The sequence below is a fragment of the Urocampus carinirostris genome, chromosome 11, assembly GCF_059441175.1.
Source record: "Urocampus carinirostris isolate Australia breed hairy pipefish chromosome 11, RoL_Ucar_1.0, whole genome shotgun sequence".
Taxonomy (NCBI): Eukaryota; Metazoa; Chordata; class Actinopteri; order Syngnathiformes; family Syngnathidae; genus Urocampus; species Urocampus carinirostris.
Genome location: NC_142359.1, coordinates 28,258,497 through 28,275,194, shown reverse-complemented (window position 1 = coordinate 28,275,194; position 16,698 = coordinate 28,258,497). Strand labels below are relative to the sequence as shown.

Genomic DNA, 16,698 nt, shown 5'->3' with positions numbered 1-16,698 from the left:
AGTTGTGAACAAATTAACGCTGAGAACGATTGATAAGAGACATAAAGGAAAAAACTATTACTGTACCGGTTTTACCCGGAAAAACCTTCGTCTCAATGTGAATAGTTTCCCTTTCACACAAAAAAACTAACCTGAGGTGTTTTGAATAATTGGGTAGAACTTTCCATATGAAGCGTTGCGAGTATTCTTAGACATAAAAAGATTGCTACCTCTGTAGGAGTACGAGCAAAATGCAAATACGCCTGAAGCTCTGGTTTTGGCAAGCAGCAGCCATCTGGTCGGCGGGAAAAAAAGAGAATCTACGCCGATTAAAGACTTCATTATCAGGGACAATGTAAGGGGAGAACGTGCATCCCTTGACACGGTGTAATATCCTCCACACTAGCAGAGAGAAGAAAAACCTCCGGCCTGATAAAGTACACGGATGGTCTGGATAGCAGCTCGGTCAGGGAAACATTGCTTATGCTAATTAGCGGGCTAAAAGGCTATCCGTCTTGGAGGAAATAAGATCTCAGCACTTTCTGGTGCTAGGGGTATTATTTATTAAGTGACTTTTTCGCTAAAGGCTAATAGTGAGGGAGTCGACCTCCCTTTAGATGCTGCCATTAATTGCGATTTAAAGCTTATTGGGCTTGATAACTGAATGAATCGAGGGCTGGGAAATGTTATAGATACTGAAAAGCACATTGCTAGAGAGTAAATATTAACTTTGACAGCTTACAAATTAACTACAGAAAAATTTCGGTACTGGACCACAATATGTTCGGGATCGGAGTTTGGCTAACGAATTGTTTGAATATTGAAACCTTTTCCTTTGTAAAGTAATGGTATGCATTGTTATACGTTCCGACACGTTCCGAAATACCAAAAATATTAAGACAACCATAAATACCCTAAATGTTAATAAAACATGTCCTTAAACAATGATTGTTATTTAAATGTGTAGGTAATACCAATTAAACATAATAAAGAGAAAAATATTGGAAAAAAAAGTTTCAAAACATTTACTGTGATGTGAACAACTGTTCAATGGTGGATACTTCTCTTGTGATGCGAATCACTTCCTTCTTCAGCTTAATAGTTGTTTACACTGTTTCTGTCCCATATCACAAATATTCTTGGACACATTATGATCAGAAAACAGGCAATCAAACACAATAAATCACAATACATTTTTAACGTTTGTTGGAATGATAATCTCTCTCTAAATTATTTCACCCAACCAGACTAAGTAGCAAAGATGACCACTGATCTCACTCGACCACTCGTTTTGCTGTTTTGAGTTGTCCGGGTTTGTTCTAATTCAGATTTTTCTTCCAAATACTACAGCAAAAATACGTTTTCAAAATTTTTCAAAAGGATGCTATCTGACTGGGCTAAAGTAGCCAAGGTGGCTGCTCATCATCTAGCCCTATGATTGACAGCGCTGAATACCATAAACCCCAGGAAGGCAACTGGCCCGGATGGAGTACCAGGGAGGGTACTCAGGGACTGTTCCAATCCGCTGGCTGGGGTCTTCACCACCATCTTCAACCGGTCCCTGTCACAGGCGACCGTCCCACCTTGCCTCAAAACCTCCACCATCATTCCCGTCCCCAAAAAGTCAGCAGTGGAAAGCCTCAACGACTACAGGCCTGTAGCTCTCACGCCTGTGGTCATGAAGTGCTTCGAGAGGTTAGTGTCCCGGCACATCAAAAACTCCCTGCCACTCACACTGGACCCCCACCAGTTTGCCTACAGGGCAAACCGCTCCACTGACGACGCCATAAACACAGCACTTCACACCGTGCTGAAACACCTGGACCACCGGGGGAGCTACGTCAGAATGCTCTTCCTGGACTTCAGCTCAGCCTTCAACACCATTATCCCGGAGATCCTGGTGGAGAAACTTGCACACCTAGGACTCTCTCCCTCCATCTGCCACTGGATAATGGACTTCCTCTCCAACCACCCACAGTCGGTGAAACTCGGTACCCACGTCTCTCCCACCCTAACACTGAACACTGGCTCCCCCCAAGGTTGTGCACTGAGCCCCCTGCTTTTCACCCTCTACAGCTCCGACTGCTCACCGACCCACCCCACAAACACTATTATTAAGTTTGCTGACGATACCACCTTGATCGGCCTCATCTCTGAAGGGGACGAGGCGGCATACAGGGATGAGGTTGAGTCACTTTCAACGTGGTGCTCGGAAAACCACCTCATATTGAACACAACAAAAACAAAAGAACTGATTCTGGATTTCAGAAGGAATGGCAGGAATCCAGCACCACTCATCATAAAAGGAGACTGCGTAGAGAGAGTCCACTCGTTCAAATTTCTGGGCGTGCACATCTCCGACGACCTCTCCTGGTCTGCAAACACCAGAGCGGTGGTAGGGAAGGCCCAGCAGCGACTGCACTTCCTGAGATTGCTCAGGAAAAATAACCTAAAACAGCAGCTGCAGGTGTCTTTCTACAAAGCCACAGTGGAGAGCATCCTAACATACTGCATCACGGTGTGGTATGCGGGGTGCACAGCAGCAGACAGGAAAAAGCTCCAGAGGATCATAAAAACAGCCCAGAGAATCGTCGGCTGCTCTCTGCCCAGTCTGGAGGACATTGCCTGCTCTCGCTACCTCAGCAGAGCAGAAAACATCGTCAAGGACTTTTCTCACCCCGGCCACCATCTCTTCGACCTGCTGCCTTCCGGCAAGCGCTACAGGTCACACAAAGCAAAAACGAACAGACTCAGAGACAGTTTCTTCCCCACAGCCATTACCACCCTAAACAGACACCGCACAAACAACTGAAAACTGTTGCAAAAAAAAAAAAAAATACCTCACACGTATGTAAAATGGTACTCGCGTACATGCTGTCTGCACTATGTTTGTTCACTGCTCAACAGACACCGCACAAAAACTGAAAACTCGTGCCAACACTACCTCATACGAATATAATGTTACTCAAGTCTTGTTCTTGCACATGTCGACTGCACTACGTTTAATGCTCAAATTGCACAATGTCTGACCATTTCCTTTTTTTGCACTATGATGTCTATGCTTGCACCAATGTATATGCGGACTATTTTTGCACCATGATGACTTTGCACCAAATGCAATATTGCACAACCGTTACGATACAACGTTATCACGACAACCCTGTATGTAACATCCCACATGCTGACATTGCTGTGTAAATACCATGTAAATTATAACTATAGCCTTATTCCCCTTGTTTTATAACATTATCTTCTCTGTTCCTTTATCTTCTTGCTCATACCCTCACTATGTGTAAAACTGGAGTGTCATGCTCAATTTCGTTGTCACAATATGTTAGCCCATTTGTAACAATGACAATAAAGGTATATTCTATTCTATTCTATTCTAAATGTTCTACATTTATATAGCGCTTTTCAAGTCAATGAAGACCTCCACAAAGCGCTCTACAATGTGCTTCACATTTTTCCCTTTTACACACTAACTAACCGATAGCAGCGTTAGCCATGCAAGGCAACTACCAGCTATTGGGGGCATTGGGGATTCAGTGTCTTGCCCAAGGACACTTCGACATATAACACGGAGGAGCCGGGAATCGACCTTGAACTTGCGACCTCTAGATCCCTACCTTGTCCTAAAACACGGATTGACCATCTTTCTTGATACAATGCTGCCCAACCTGGCTGGGGTATAGCCAATATGGCTCACTCAAGTTTACTCAAGTTCTGATTTTTCGTTTGAGGGTCCGCATTTATATATGTCATGTCCTGCTGGCCCCGCCCCTTGACACCGGCTGACCTGCATTTTCCCGATTACTCCTACGGGTACTTAAACGGCCCTTTTGGAACTGCCCGCTGCCAGATCATTGTTTAACCTTGTTGAAAACCTGTTCATGCTTGTTTGATCTGAGTAATGCCTAAATTGTAATTTTGCCTGCCTTTGAGCCTGCTTTGTTTTGTTTTTGGTCAGTTTTTGTGTTGGACAACTTTTCTTTCTCAATTAAAGTGACAGATCGTCCACGCAAATGAGTTCCAACTTCCTGGTTCCTGGTCCGTTTCATGACAGAATGATCTGGCCATCAAATCAGAACTCAGCGAACGATCCCAGCACAATTTGGGGAGAAGCTGGAGACTCCCTACGCTCTCCAGCAGTTGGACCGGACAGAGGACGCTGTCCGGCGATAGTCCAGTGGCGTCGCCACCCTTCAACTGCTGTTCCAGAAAAATCTACAAAGCATGCAGGAGCAATTAAATCAGCTGACTGAGCTCCAGTCGCGTCCGCTGTCGGCAACGGCCCCGCCTCCCGGGACTCTTTCTCCGGCTGCGTTGTCGTCTTTCCTGTCCACTCGAACCACGGCTCCGCCCGTCGTGGCAATTGCTGTGCCTCGAGTGGGGTTTCCGGAAAGACTTGGCGCCGCGCTGTCCGAGGTCCTCGTCGACATCAACGCCAGCCTGTCTCGACGTCCGTCCGTCCGCCTGCCTTCCCACCGGTCTCGAGGTCCGTCCTTCCGCCTGTCTCGACGTCCGCCCGTCCGCCTGCCTTCCCACCAGTCTCGAGATCCGTCCGTCCGCCTGTCCCGATGTCCGCCTGCCATGCCTGCTTGTCGACCTGTCCGCCTGCCTGATTCACCCGTCCCCACGTCTGATTCTTCTGCTCGCCACTCCGACTTGTCTGCCTGCCTTTCCGACTCTTCGACTCTCCTGCAACGCCCGATCTGTCTGTGGTTCCTGCCTCCTTGCCTGATTCAACCATTTGCCTGTCTGATTCTTCTACCCACCGGTCCGACTCGTCTGCTCGCCACCCCGATTCGTCTGCCTGCCATTCCGACTCTTCGACTCGCCCGTTCGATTCTCCTGCAACACCCGACCCGTCTGAGTCCTACTCGTCTGCTCGCCGCTCCGATTCGTCCGCCCCTGCCTCTCCCCGTTCCTGCGTTTTCGGAAGAGGGAGTGGGGTTGCCCTAATCGGGAGCGTCGACCCATTCTGGGGGACGAGGTATTTGTTTCCTTTTGGGACCTCGGGAGCTGTCCCTTTAAGGGGGGGTTCTGTCATGTCCTGCACGGTTGTCATGGGGCCCAGCTGGCCCCGCCCCTTGACACCGGCTGACCTGCATTTTCCAGATTACTCCTATGGGTACTTAAACGCGACTTTTGCAACTGCCTGCTGCCAGATCATTCTTTAACCTTGTTGAAAACCTGTTCATGCCTGTTTGAGTTCCAACTTCCTGACTTCTGGTCCGTTTGAAGACAACATAGCGCTTTTCAATTTGCTTCACAGTTACCCATTTACACACATTCACACCCCGATAGCAGTGACAGCCATGCGAGTCAACTACCTGCTTATCGGGGGCAATCTGCAAACTCATGATCCCAAAATGAGTGCTTTACCTCCTGAGCAACAGCCACTCAGTTTTATTATGAAGCAGACCTCACTTGAATTTCCTATCCCAATCCAATTTGTTCAAATACAGAGTCGTCCAACTACGGAGGTATATCTCTGAATCTAACATATCATGTTTTATTGTTGCTGTTCATATATAATCATTTTAATGCCTATTACGTAGAATGAAAGGGCTTATAACCTACAGATACTGTCTTTTAATGTTCACCTTACAGTGTGTCGCTGACTCGAAAATACGATTTAATAAAAATTCTCTCAATCGTTAATTTAAATTATTTTAGAGTAACTGTAATTTCTTTCTAAATCTCTCAATATCAAATTCATCATTGTGTAGTGAACCCGCTGCATGAAAACCAAACTCTTTGTACCCGCTTCAGACAGTACGTTAAAGACTGCTTCACTACTGTCTCTTGGGAGTTTTGGAGTAACAAAACACCCTGATGCAAATTGGCTGCACCAAAACAAGATCAAACAATAACGCCCCGAACAACAGAATCTCAGGTTTAATCAGGAAAAAACACTGTAATATAACGATATACAGTGTTATATAGGTATGGTCTAATCATTTGTACATTACGATATATGTAATGCCTGCCTCACCATACTTTATGATTATAAAATTCCTTAATCCTGGGTGTTTTAAATTAGGAAAAACTAACAATTTTTACCCTTTAGCTTTGAGAATGTAACTGTTTTATACTTAATAAGCTGTACGATAAATTTTCAAAGAACAATCAAGCTGAAGAAGCCTATAATTTTCACCCAACCTTACAACTTTACCATCCAACTTTTAGAGTAGATCCTTATTCTCAACTTGAAAAGTGGTATTATTGGCATTAGTTAGAATAAACACTGTTTATTGTAGCACTTAAATTAATGCGTGTCTTCCTGACCCAATTAATAATTCTACCACCAAATCATCGAACCACAAATGGGCATCACAACCTTTAGGATTATAAGATTGATTGTTCGTTGACTTTTATTATTACCCCAAAAAACAACATCGCCCTCTTCCCTCTACTATTTGTAAAAACGAAATAAACATGCTAACGTTGCTTTCATGTTAAAAATAATCCAATCCGTCAAATTCATTTTTTTTTCAATTTACCCAACGACTACAAATGAAGGATGAAAGCGTCGTCAGGTGCCAATAAAAATATTACCGCTTGTCAAATTTGATTCGGGCTATTTATTTGACTTATGAGAAAAATGTCCAAGCTAGTTGTCGGAAGGAAAAAAGACCCGGCTGACAACCTCTCCCCAACGACGGTAAGAATCGTCAAAGTCGTATGTCTTTGCCATCGGAAAGGACAGCTCGAGGATAAACGGTTGCGGTGCAGTCGCAAAGGTCACAGAAGAAAGCCTGAAAGGTGATCAATGGTTTAGCTCACAGGACGAGCACCACGAGGTTTTCCAAGGTATCGGCCAAAAGACCAAATTTGAAGGGACAGCGTATGTTTTAGCACCACTTAGTGGTAAAACAAACTGTATTAGATGTATATTAGATGTATTAGAACATTCTTTAATGGCCATCTTCCCTCAAATAAGTCAGAACACGTTTTAAGTTGACAATCGTATTTCAAAATGGGTACATGTGACTTCACTTGATTAAGAGAATTTTCAGATTTGGAATTATTTTTACAAGTAGCATTTTTAGGACCTTTTCTAGGTCAAAAGTGCTCTGTGGAGAATGTTATCACTTAAAAAATGCATGATTGATTCCTTCAGATGGGACTTTTTTGTAAGTGATATCTTGAACTAGATTGTTTAATTTTGGTTTTCTATGTTCGTAATTTTCACAGCAAATGTTTGTTTTGTCATTTGCTACAAACCGGCAGAGAAAACTACAAAATATGTTGGAACTATACATGCGAAGAAAAAAAACTGCATTTATTTACATTTGGTGTGATTGTCATGATTACTGATATGCTTCACCTGTGCCCGCTCTTTTGGCGCCAACTGCCTCGGACTCTGATTGGCTCTCTTTTCCTTTTAAATCCACTCCTATCTGTCCCCTGTTGTCAGTCCGTCTGCGAACCTCAGTTTACACTAGGCAAGCCTTTTTCTCGACCCTAACTCCAATCTGTTTTTGCTCCTGTCTGTCCCCCGGCTTCGACCCATTTTTGATCCTGACCACTTCTACTCTCCCGTCCCGTATCAGCATTTTCATGATTCCCATACGCAAACTAATTGCATTTTAAAAGAAAGTGCGTATTTTTAAATATAATGCAAACAGGCATAGTCAACTACTGAATATTCATAGCAATTGGTAGCACTGGGTACATATTTACATGATACCTTTAGTTTTTTCCTTCGAAGATCCTGAGGGACTCAATGTGGTCCGTAAGGCAGTAGTCTCCCGCCTACGGCCTTAAAAGTTTCGACCTTTTCTATTTTGGTGTCAAACATTTCTATATTTTTCACGTGGAAATCCTTAAGGTATGAGGATACAACCCTGGAGCCTTACCACTGCGACCTTGGTTCCGAAACCAAGGACATCTCTCCAGGCGTAGCAAAGAAGGTGCGGGAGGTAGAGGACAAAGTAGATGAGGCCGCCGCACGCCGCCGCTAAGTTGGCTTTGGAGAAGAAGACACTGATGAAGAAGCACTGGGTGATGGTGCTCAGGCAGAAAACCAAAAGGAAGATGAAAATGACACTCGGGTCACTGTACTGCAACACTTTGCCATACTGGGGGGAAAATAAAGAGACGTGGTTGGACAGCAGAGGACGTTGTGGATGAGTAGTAAACTTGAGGTAAATGGTAAATTGGTCTGCATTTATATAGCACTTTTCAAGTCAATGAAGACCTCCCAAAGCGCTTTACAATGTGCTTCACACTTACCCATTCACACACAAACTCACGCACTCTTGTCTGGGGAATCGAAAGGAGTTCCCAATCAGAGGTAAGATCAGGCCTAAAAAAAAAATCCAGCCCGACCCGAAACAGGCCAAAGGATACTAAAGCCCGAGCCCAACCATTTTACTTAATATGCAGGACCAGGCCTGAAGCATACCAGAAATGTTGTATTTTATTTGTGAGGATTCAAGAGGAAAAAATAAAGCCGGTCTTTTGTTACAAAAGTTAAACTGTATAAATATTTACATCTTTCATATTTCAGGTCAGCAGAGGTAACAATAACTGACAGTTTTTCATCATCAATGGATTTCTTTTTAAAGGGTGGCGGGGAAATTTTAAGCCTGTCTGTCATTTTGATGGGTTTGAAAATGGGTCATAAACTACAGCAGCAGTATATCCTTAAAGGTATGGTGTGTCATATTTCTTGCCTTCCAGTGGTACAAAAAACTTTTATTCAGTAAAAAAAAAAAAACATTGACTTGAATACCAGGCAAAATACATGAACCATCAAACCAATGTTATTTTTTTTTTTTTTTAATTCACAGATTGAGATATTCTTATTTATTCTACATAAGTGGAATCCCTACTTAATTTGTTGCCATTTTTGTTTTCCATGTTGTTGCTTACTGTGGCACTGGTTTTAGACAACAGTGCCATCTAGTGGTCAAATATTACACAGTAGGACTTTAAGAAGTGTGGCCCTTTAAAAGAGGCAGAGAGACAAAAAAGAAGAGTGATGGGTAGATAATAGACAGAGACAGGAAGGAGTTCCTTGAACTGACATTGCAAGAGTTTAGTACAGTACGTGCTGTGATGAGGCGACTTCTGTTTTTATTTTAAGTTTCATATCCCCCGCATTGTTTTAGTAAGTATTTTTATAAACATATTTGTTTTAAAAAGTCATCTAGAGAGACTCCCAGTGTTCTGAAATCCATTTCTATCCATTGAGATGTCTACCAACGCACACATTACAGTGCTAATAGTAATTTCTCGGTAAATAGGTTTTTGTCCGACCTATCAAATGTGCCTTTGACAACTTTGATACATTTATTTGGAAGTGGTTGGTACTTACAATTTTTGTTTTGGTTTAATCTTATTGAACTCTTTCACTGCTCAAAATACTGTTTTCTAACATACTTTTCAAGCCTAGCCTGGTTCTCTATGGTAGCTTTTTAGCATGGTGTCTGTGATCACACTGTGTATGTATGTAACACTCATTTTATATCATCAGTAGTTTGGAGTTCAGGTGTTTTTACTTGATTATAAAGAAAACAAGGAAACACCAGCCCAACCTGAATGTAATGATTGACATTTTAGCGCTAAAAATTCGGGTCTGGTCGGACTATTGCTTGGCTTAAGATCTTACCTCTGATTCCAATGGACTTTGTGCACAGATTGATTGCACATTCATGACTGGTAAGGGTGTACCGTCCCTCCTATGTGTAATAATTTCTTCCCCAGGGCTATCACCACCCTAATCAGGAGCGCAAAACTGTGGAAAAATAAATCATTTGCCAGGTGTATTGAAAATTTGGGGACTCGTTTCTTTTGTAATGACTTATTTGGGATTTTGTATTGATGCTAAATGTCATTGCACCACTTTTCATTGCATTATTACAGCGTATGCCATTCTACAAGCGCCACCATGTAAATATTTTTGCCTATTTATCCCGACGTAATTATTATTATCATTATTATTGTTATTATTCATTACTCTTTTTTGACTTTTGAGATTGTATTATATGTTTATCCTGGAGTTCCATTTCTAATCTCATTTGATACAAATTTCAATTGATGTTGACTCTCTTTTAGTATATGACCTACTTTGAAAAAGTATTTCTCATGCTTTATTAAGGCAAGGCACACTCTTTTTCAATTCAAAAATTGACGTTCAAAAATATTTTCAAACTGTCCGGCACCAGTTTTGTTTTTGGTCCGTTTGTGTGTTGGACAACTTTTCTTTCTCAATTAAAGTGACAGATGATCTACGCAAATGAGTTCCAACTTCCTGATTCCTGGTCCGTTTTCTTTTAAATTATGTTGACTAAAATGATTATTTGAAATGTTTCTTATCATTTTTGGTCACCTCTGCTTGAGATAATACAGGTTATTCTTTTAGTTGGTTTGAATTCTACAATATTTAATGCATTTTTCATGTTTCTACTATCTTTGTATCTTGTTTTTCTTGTAAGCCAATATATAATAAATGAAATTAATAAACGTTCTGTGCAAGATTATTACTGTATTTGATGTATTTTTTCAGTGCAATCTTAGACAGGCTCATCGAACTAAACATTTTTACCAAATACAAGTTAAAAATGCATATGAATCTGTTAAAGTATCTATCTATCTATCTATCTATCTATCTATCTATCTATCTATCTATCTATCTATCTATCTATCTATCTATCAGACATGGGACCAAGTCACACATGTGCAAGTCTCAAGTAAGTCTCAAGTCTTCACCTTCAAGTCCCAAGTAAGTCCCAAGTATTTTTTTCTTGGGCAAGTCAAGTCACAAGTCAAGTCCCGAGTCTTAGATTGCCAAGTCCAAGTCAAGTCACAAGTCATAAAAACAGCGACTCGAGTCGACTCGAGTCCAAGTCACTAAGTCTCAAGTCCCCATGTCTGCTATCTATCTATCTATCTATCTATCTATCTATCTATCTATCTATCTATCTATCTATCTATCTATCTATCTATCTATCTATCTATCTATCTATCTATCTATCTATCTATCTATCTATCTATCTATCTATCTATCTATCTATCTATCTATCTATCTATCTATCTATCTATCTATCTATCTATCTATCTATCTATCTATCTATCTATCTATCTATCTATCTATCTATCTATCTATCTATCTATCTATCTATCTATCTATCTATCTATCTATCTATCTATCTATCTATCTATCTATCTATCTATCTACAAACTGGTTTAAAAACACTGACCTAGAAAATAACTTAGTCAAGGTGATTGAGCATTAGAAGAAAAAAAATAATATTTTAGAGCAGTGAATCATTCAAAATACAGATATAAAAAATCTTAATTTGCTTGTTTTGTTTGCTGACAATATTTGTCAATTCGAGTTTTAATTAACGAAATACATTGTGTAAAAATGAAAGTATGTTATACGGAAGTCAAATTTGAATAAGTGTTAACACCATGACACAATTTTAATCTTTTATGTTGTAGTTTTTGCCAAAAGCTTTTTTCCATTGCATCAATTGCAACAGATAATCCCCGTAACATAATTTTAGCGGACATCCTGTGCATAAATTCCAGCTGTATTTTTGGACTCATTCCAACCAGCCCAGCAAAATCCACCATTAATCTCAGTGAATGATTGAATTGGAAGGAAGACGAAATGTCTGATTTGGAAAGAACAAATTATGGGGAGCATTCATCAAATTGGGTCATATTTGGTCCAATATTTGAGTAGCCTATTTTCATGACCATAAGGCGCACATAACAGTCTTGGAATTTTTTCAAATTGTGCGGCTCGTCCTATCCTGCAGTGCGCCCTGTGTCTCAGTCAGAAACCAACTTGGTGTTGTTTGGATTGGGCACCTGCCCCCGAGATCGGGAGATCACAGGTTCGAACCTCATCCGCATCATGATCTACAACATTTTAGGGTGAAATCTGATGTTTTTGTGAGATCCTTCACATTTTCAATTAAATGCGTAATGTATGCGATCTCCTGTGACTTTTATACTTTCTCCGATGTAAACGCCATACGTTTCCCACACCGAGAAGACGCAGTGTGATGTTTGCGGAATAGTAGCATATCTAGCAATTTAAAATTTATTGTTATTGTCTTGGTGGTTTGTTTCATGTCAATTTTCCACCCAGACCAGGACTATGGTGGCAGATTATAATGAAAAGAATGGATTGTTGACGCTTGGGCCAATGTGTCTACAGGGACTGTTGCTTCAGAAAGTGACTCTGAAAGTGAATAAAGTGGACCTTGTAATGGAGATTTCTGGTCAGAAACAGAGGATGAGGATTTTGACGGTTATGTTATGGATTACAGGTAAAAAATGTGAGTTCCAAACTGTTTTGCATCAGTTGTTTCTTTACATTTTATTTTATCTGTGTGTTTTACCTTGTAATCAAAACTGAAATAAACCACAATGAAACTCAGTTTCACTTCCGTTGCATTTTTAAATACGCATGTTGTATGCTTCTGTGTTTTAACATGGCCGCAGAGGGCACCAGTGCCTGACTGGGTGGTTTGGCCTTTGTATTTGTTACATGCAAAAATAGAACCAGCTACGAAACCTTCGCATTTTAATACCGTGCGCCCTGGAGCCATAAAAATCGGTAAATCAAATACAATGATACCCCTGTACTCAAACAACTCTGTATTCAAACAAATTGTTGTTCAACCCCCCAAAAATAGTTTTTTTGGCTTCTTTGAAAAATCGGAACTTCAACGAACCCAAACTTAACCAAACATAGCCACACGATATGGCCAAGTGAGATAAGTTGCCATCTCCGCTACTTTTCCCAAGTTGTATCAAGTATCATATCGAAAAAGATTGTCAGTCAGACAACCCGTTTTGAAAATGTAATCTAATTTAGTGCATTTTAATGCCTTTTTTAGCAGATAATATTAGGTGCCAAGAATGTTAGTGATAAGGTGAGGAATAAGGAAAACAGTTGATTCAAAGAACACATTTGTTGCAAAATATATAAACTAGTCTAACTGTGTATACAGTCAGTCAGTTGATCAAAGGTGTGGAAAATGCTTTCAAATGCATTTTTATTTTATTCTTTATTGTGTTTAATCTTTCTTATTGAATAGTTATTATTGTTTAGGTACACATTTAAAACTATTTCAGGTATTTATGGTTGTTTAGTTACACGTTTTATTTATATTTCTGGTATTTTGGAAAATGTAGGAACTTATAAAACAGATCATGTTCAAGTACAGAGGTATCACTGTTTTATCAATTTCGTCAATAGGTAATATTAATAAGTGTCTTTCCAAACCAAGACAAAAAAGACCCATATCATTACCAAAGATCACCTTGAGTATAAGAGCAAGTAGCAGCGAGCTGAAGGCTAATGGCAGGCTGCTGGAGACACCCCAGCTCAGCCAATAGATGGCGCTTCTGAGACCCATCATCTTCACCGTTTCTTTAACTCTGGCTTCTTTCTCTCCAACAATACTCTTAACCACCATGGCCACAGAGAAAATCCAGGCCAGGGTCATGTATAAGGGCAGTGAGCCCGCCAGCGACCGAAGGAACCTGAAGGAGCCACACCAAGACCCGACAATAACTTTGTTTATGCTTGCCATACTCCAGGTTTGAAGCTTTATAGTTTTAAAACAGGGATGTCAAACACACGGCCCGCCAACAGATGTTATGCGGCCTGCAAGGCATTGCTGAGAGATGCACAAAAGAAAAAGGGTAAAAACCGAGCTTTAGTTTTAAATACGTCCACTGGATGTCACAAAATCGACACTCCACTCCAAACCACCCACTGTAGCTGTATCTGCTGACTACCATTTACCAAACAGAGAACATTTGAGGAAACACTCATTCAAATGTTATTTGACTTATAATAGACACGCTGTTTAAGGCAGTGTTATTCAACCTTTTTTGAGCCAAAGCATATTTCTTTCTTAAAAAGATCCAGGGGGATACCAACAGATGGTTCCGTTGAATCTCCGGTAAAAGTAAATGCAAATTAAACATAGCTTTCGCTAGACTACAAAGGCACATGAATTGGAGAATATCCCATGGCACAGTCCAACAGTTAATTACTGTGCCACGACACTGGATCAGAGGTTGAAAAACAATGGTTTAAGGCAATTCAATTGCATGTCTGTCTTAACTAAAATAGTTGCTACTAAACTTTGCCTTAAACCTTTCTATGTTCGTAATTGATTGAAACCCGTTATCAACTGGATTACAAAATACCAAATCAAAAAATAGTACCTGGGATTCTTTACAGAAGTTTAAGCACACTTTAGCTCCTGTTTATAATATATGTGAATCCCAGCAGCAACATTCCAAAATTCAAGTCAACATTTTGATAAAAATAAATTACAAGCAGAAAAAGATGTTTAAATCATGAAAACAATCCTTTAAATTGGTTCCACTCAAATGTGTGTTTGTGTGCTATTTTACCCACTTTCCAGTTTGCATCAGTTTTTAACTAAACTGGAGTGGAAATAAACTCAACTATTGTTGTGTTTTTTTTTTTCAATCGCCTAGTTAATTATCATAACTAGGCATCAAATCTTAGTGAAGGAAAGAATCAACCTCAATCTTCTTACAATCCAGTCTTACACCTGGGAATCATTATTGTAGGCCTAATTCAATTGTAACCCTAAGAAAGATCCCCGGCCCTACAACTAAGGGATATTTTATGCCATTAATTATATCATATATATATAACATATATTTGAATAAACAATTACTAGTCCGGCCCCCATGAGAGTGCTTTTTTCCATCATGTGGCCCCCAAGCTAAAATTAGTTTGACACCCCTGGTTTAAAACAAAAAAACCTGATCCAAAAACTCTCTTTATGGCAATCACCATTTAATCTGCCATTATTATTAATGTGCTTAACCAAGCAGTCGGGATGCTCATTTAGAACTTGTGTTTTCCAATATTCATCTCTCCTCCAAGGCCCTTGGCTACATGTATTTATTGTTATTAATGTTGACACATTAGATAGTCGGCATCGGAATAATCTATTGGGGAAGTAACCATCATCTTTAAATCATGAACAATGGCGGCGCAAGGAAGGAGTCTCTTTTTCAAATCCATATAATAAGGCCTGCCGGAATTTTGCACATCGTCTCAATTTTTAAGACCAAAAGAGCCTTGCCGCCGCTGTTGTTGTTGTTGTTTCCACCAAGGTTCCTGAGGATTATCCTCAGAAGCGCTTGACTGGCATGTGGGAGGCTGAGAAGTTCGATTGTCCGACTTGACGATGATACCGCTCCAACTGCACCACACGGCACTGAAGGCAAAGGTGGTCGGGCATCTCTTTATCCTCGTCACACAGGCGGCACCACCTTTGTAGATCTGGGTGATGTCCATAACGGAAACGTATCGGATCGACGAGGTCTTTCTTCGTCAGCTCGGCAGTGTTGGGCAATGGGAATGAAGGGTGATAAGACAGGGATGTTGGGGATTAGAAAGGGGTGCAGGATCTGCTGATGATTGCATGTCTTGTTGATCTGTTCAGAGGTTACTCGGGTTGGGACAGAGTTTTGGTTGTTACCAAGGTCAATGCTTGGGAGGTCGCAGTGGCCAGGGACCCAGATGCCTTAGGTGGCCTTTTGGAGGAGAAGACTTTGGATTGACTGCTGGACTTCAATAATTGAGGGCCAGGCGGGTTTGGATTGCTGATTGTTTCAACCAGGGATTTACAATCAGTGCCGATGATGGCAGTAAAACCAGTTGCTGTTAGAGTGAAGCCAGGATACAGTCTCCTTCAAGGCGACCTTCTCACCATGGAAAGAGCTACTGACAGTTCCTATCTGTTCACGCCAGCTGTGAATCCTTTCTTCTCCAGGGTATGAAAAAACCCACATCTTCGTTCTGGATGCCATTGAGTGTGGAGCCATCGGTGTAGTGAGATCAGTCGGAGCGTGCATGTAATAGCGTATTAGAAACTGCCTTCAACTGTTGGGATGAGGATTTAAGAATTGGAGTAAAATTAGTCTAAGGAGAAGTTGGAAGAGGCAACGGGATGTTAGGAGTATGTGCATTTGCCATGGGCTTGGTTAAAATATTTAGGTGGGGTAGAACAGAATTGGTGGTGCTCGACCAATTGGATCATTGCAGTCTTTTGTCAACTCTTTTGTGGATAAGGGAAAATCATTATTATTAAGGGTTGCATTGCCGATATAAATAGAGGGTGACCAATTTGCTTCTGTGCTGTACATTATGAAGAAATCAACTTCCGTGTTTGCCGTGTTAAGCTTAAGGCTGGCCTCTACAACCCCAGCTGAAAACCTTTAAAAATGAGTCAAAATCCGAATCGCCGCCCTTGTTGCTCTACAAACGCCACGGGGAGATTGTACCACTGGCCTTCAGATAATCAAGCCTAAATGCAATCACCAAACACACGCAGTGCCAAATATCCACAGCTCTAATTGCATAAGGAAAACGCTGCTTGAAAGCCATGGTGATGCAACCGTGGGAAATAAACTGCTGCCGCTGTGATCTTATTTTTAATAAACTGCACTTCAGGTTGCAAGGGAGAAAAAAAAGATCATTTCCGAAAGTGGAGTTATCAGCGGTAATTATTTGACAGAGTAGCCCAATAATTTGTTGATTACCCAAACGCACGGCACACTCAAAAAACAGTTGGGGTAAATGTAACTTGTAATTTGGATCAAGCATGGGCCGATCCTTTACCTATGAATAAAAATGTCACTCAACTAAAGAAAATGAAAATGTTTTTATAAAAAAATTACAGAATGATA

General features: G+C 40.9%; 1 protein-coding gene across 1 annotated transcript in view; it reads right to left on the bottom strand.

The window, feature by feature from the left end:
- The window catches only part of LOC148356998 (phospholipid-transporting ATPase ABCA1), a 181,764-nt gene that overhangs the window by 112,227 nt on the left and 52,839 nt on the right, over nt 1-16,698 (bottom strand). The window contains exon 16 of the mRNA XM_088347477.1: nt 7,845-8,066. Coding sequence (XP_088203603.1) covers nt 7,845-8,066 — 222 coding nt within the window. The remainder of the gene's footprint in view (nt 1-7,844; nt 8,067-16,698) is intronic.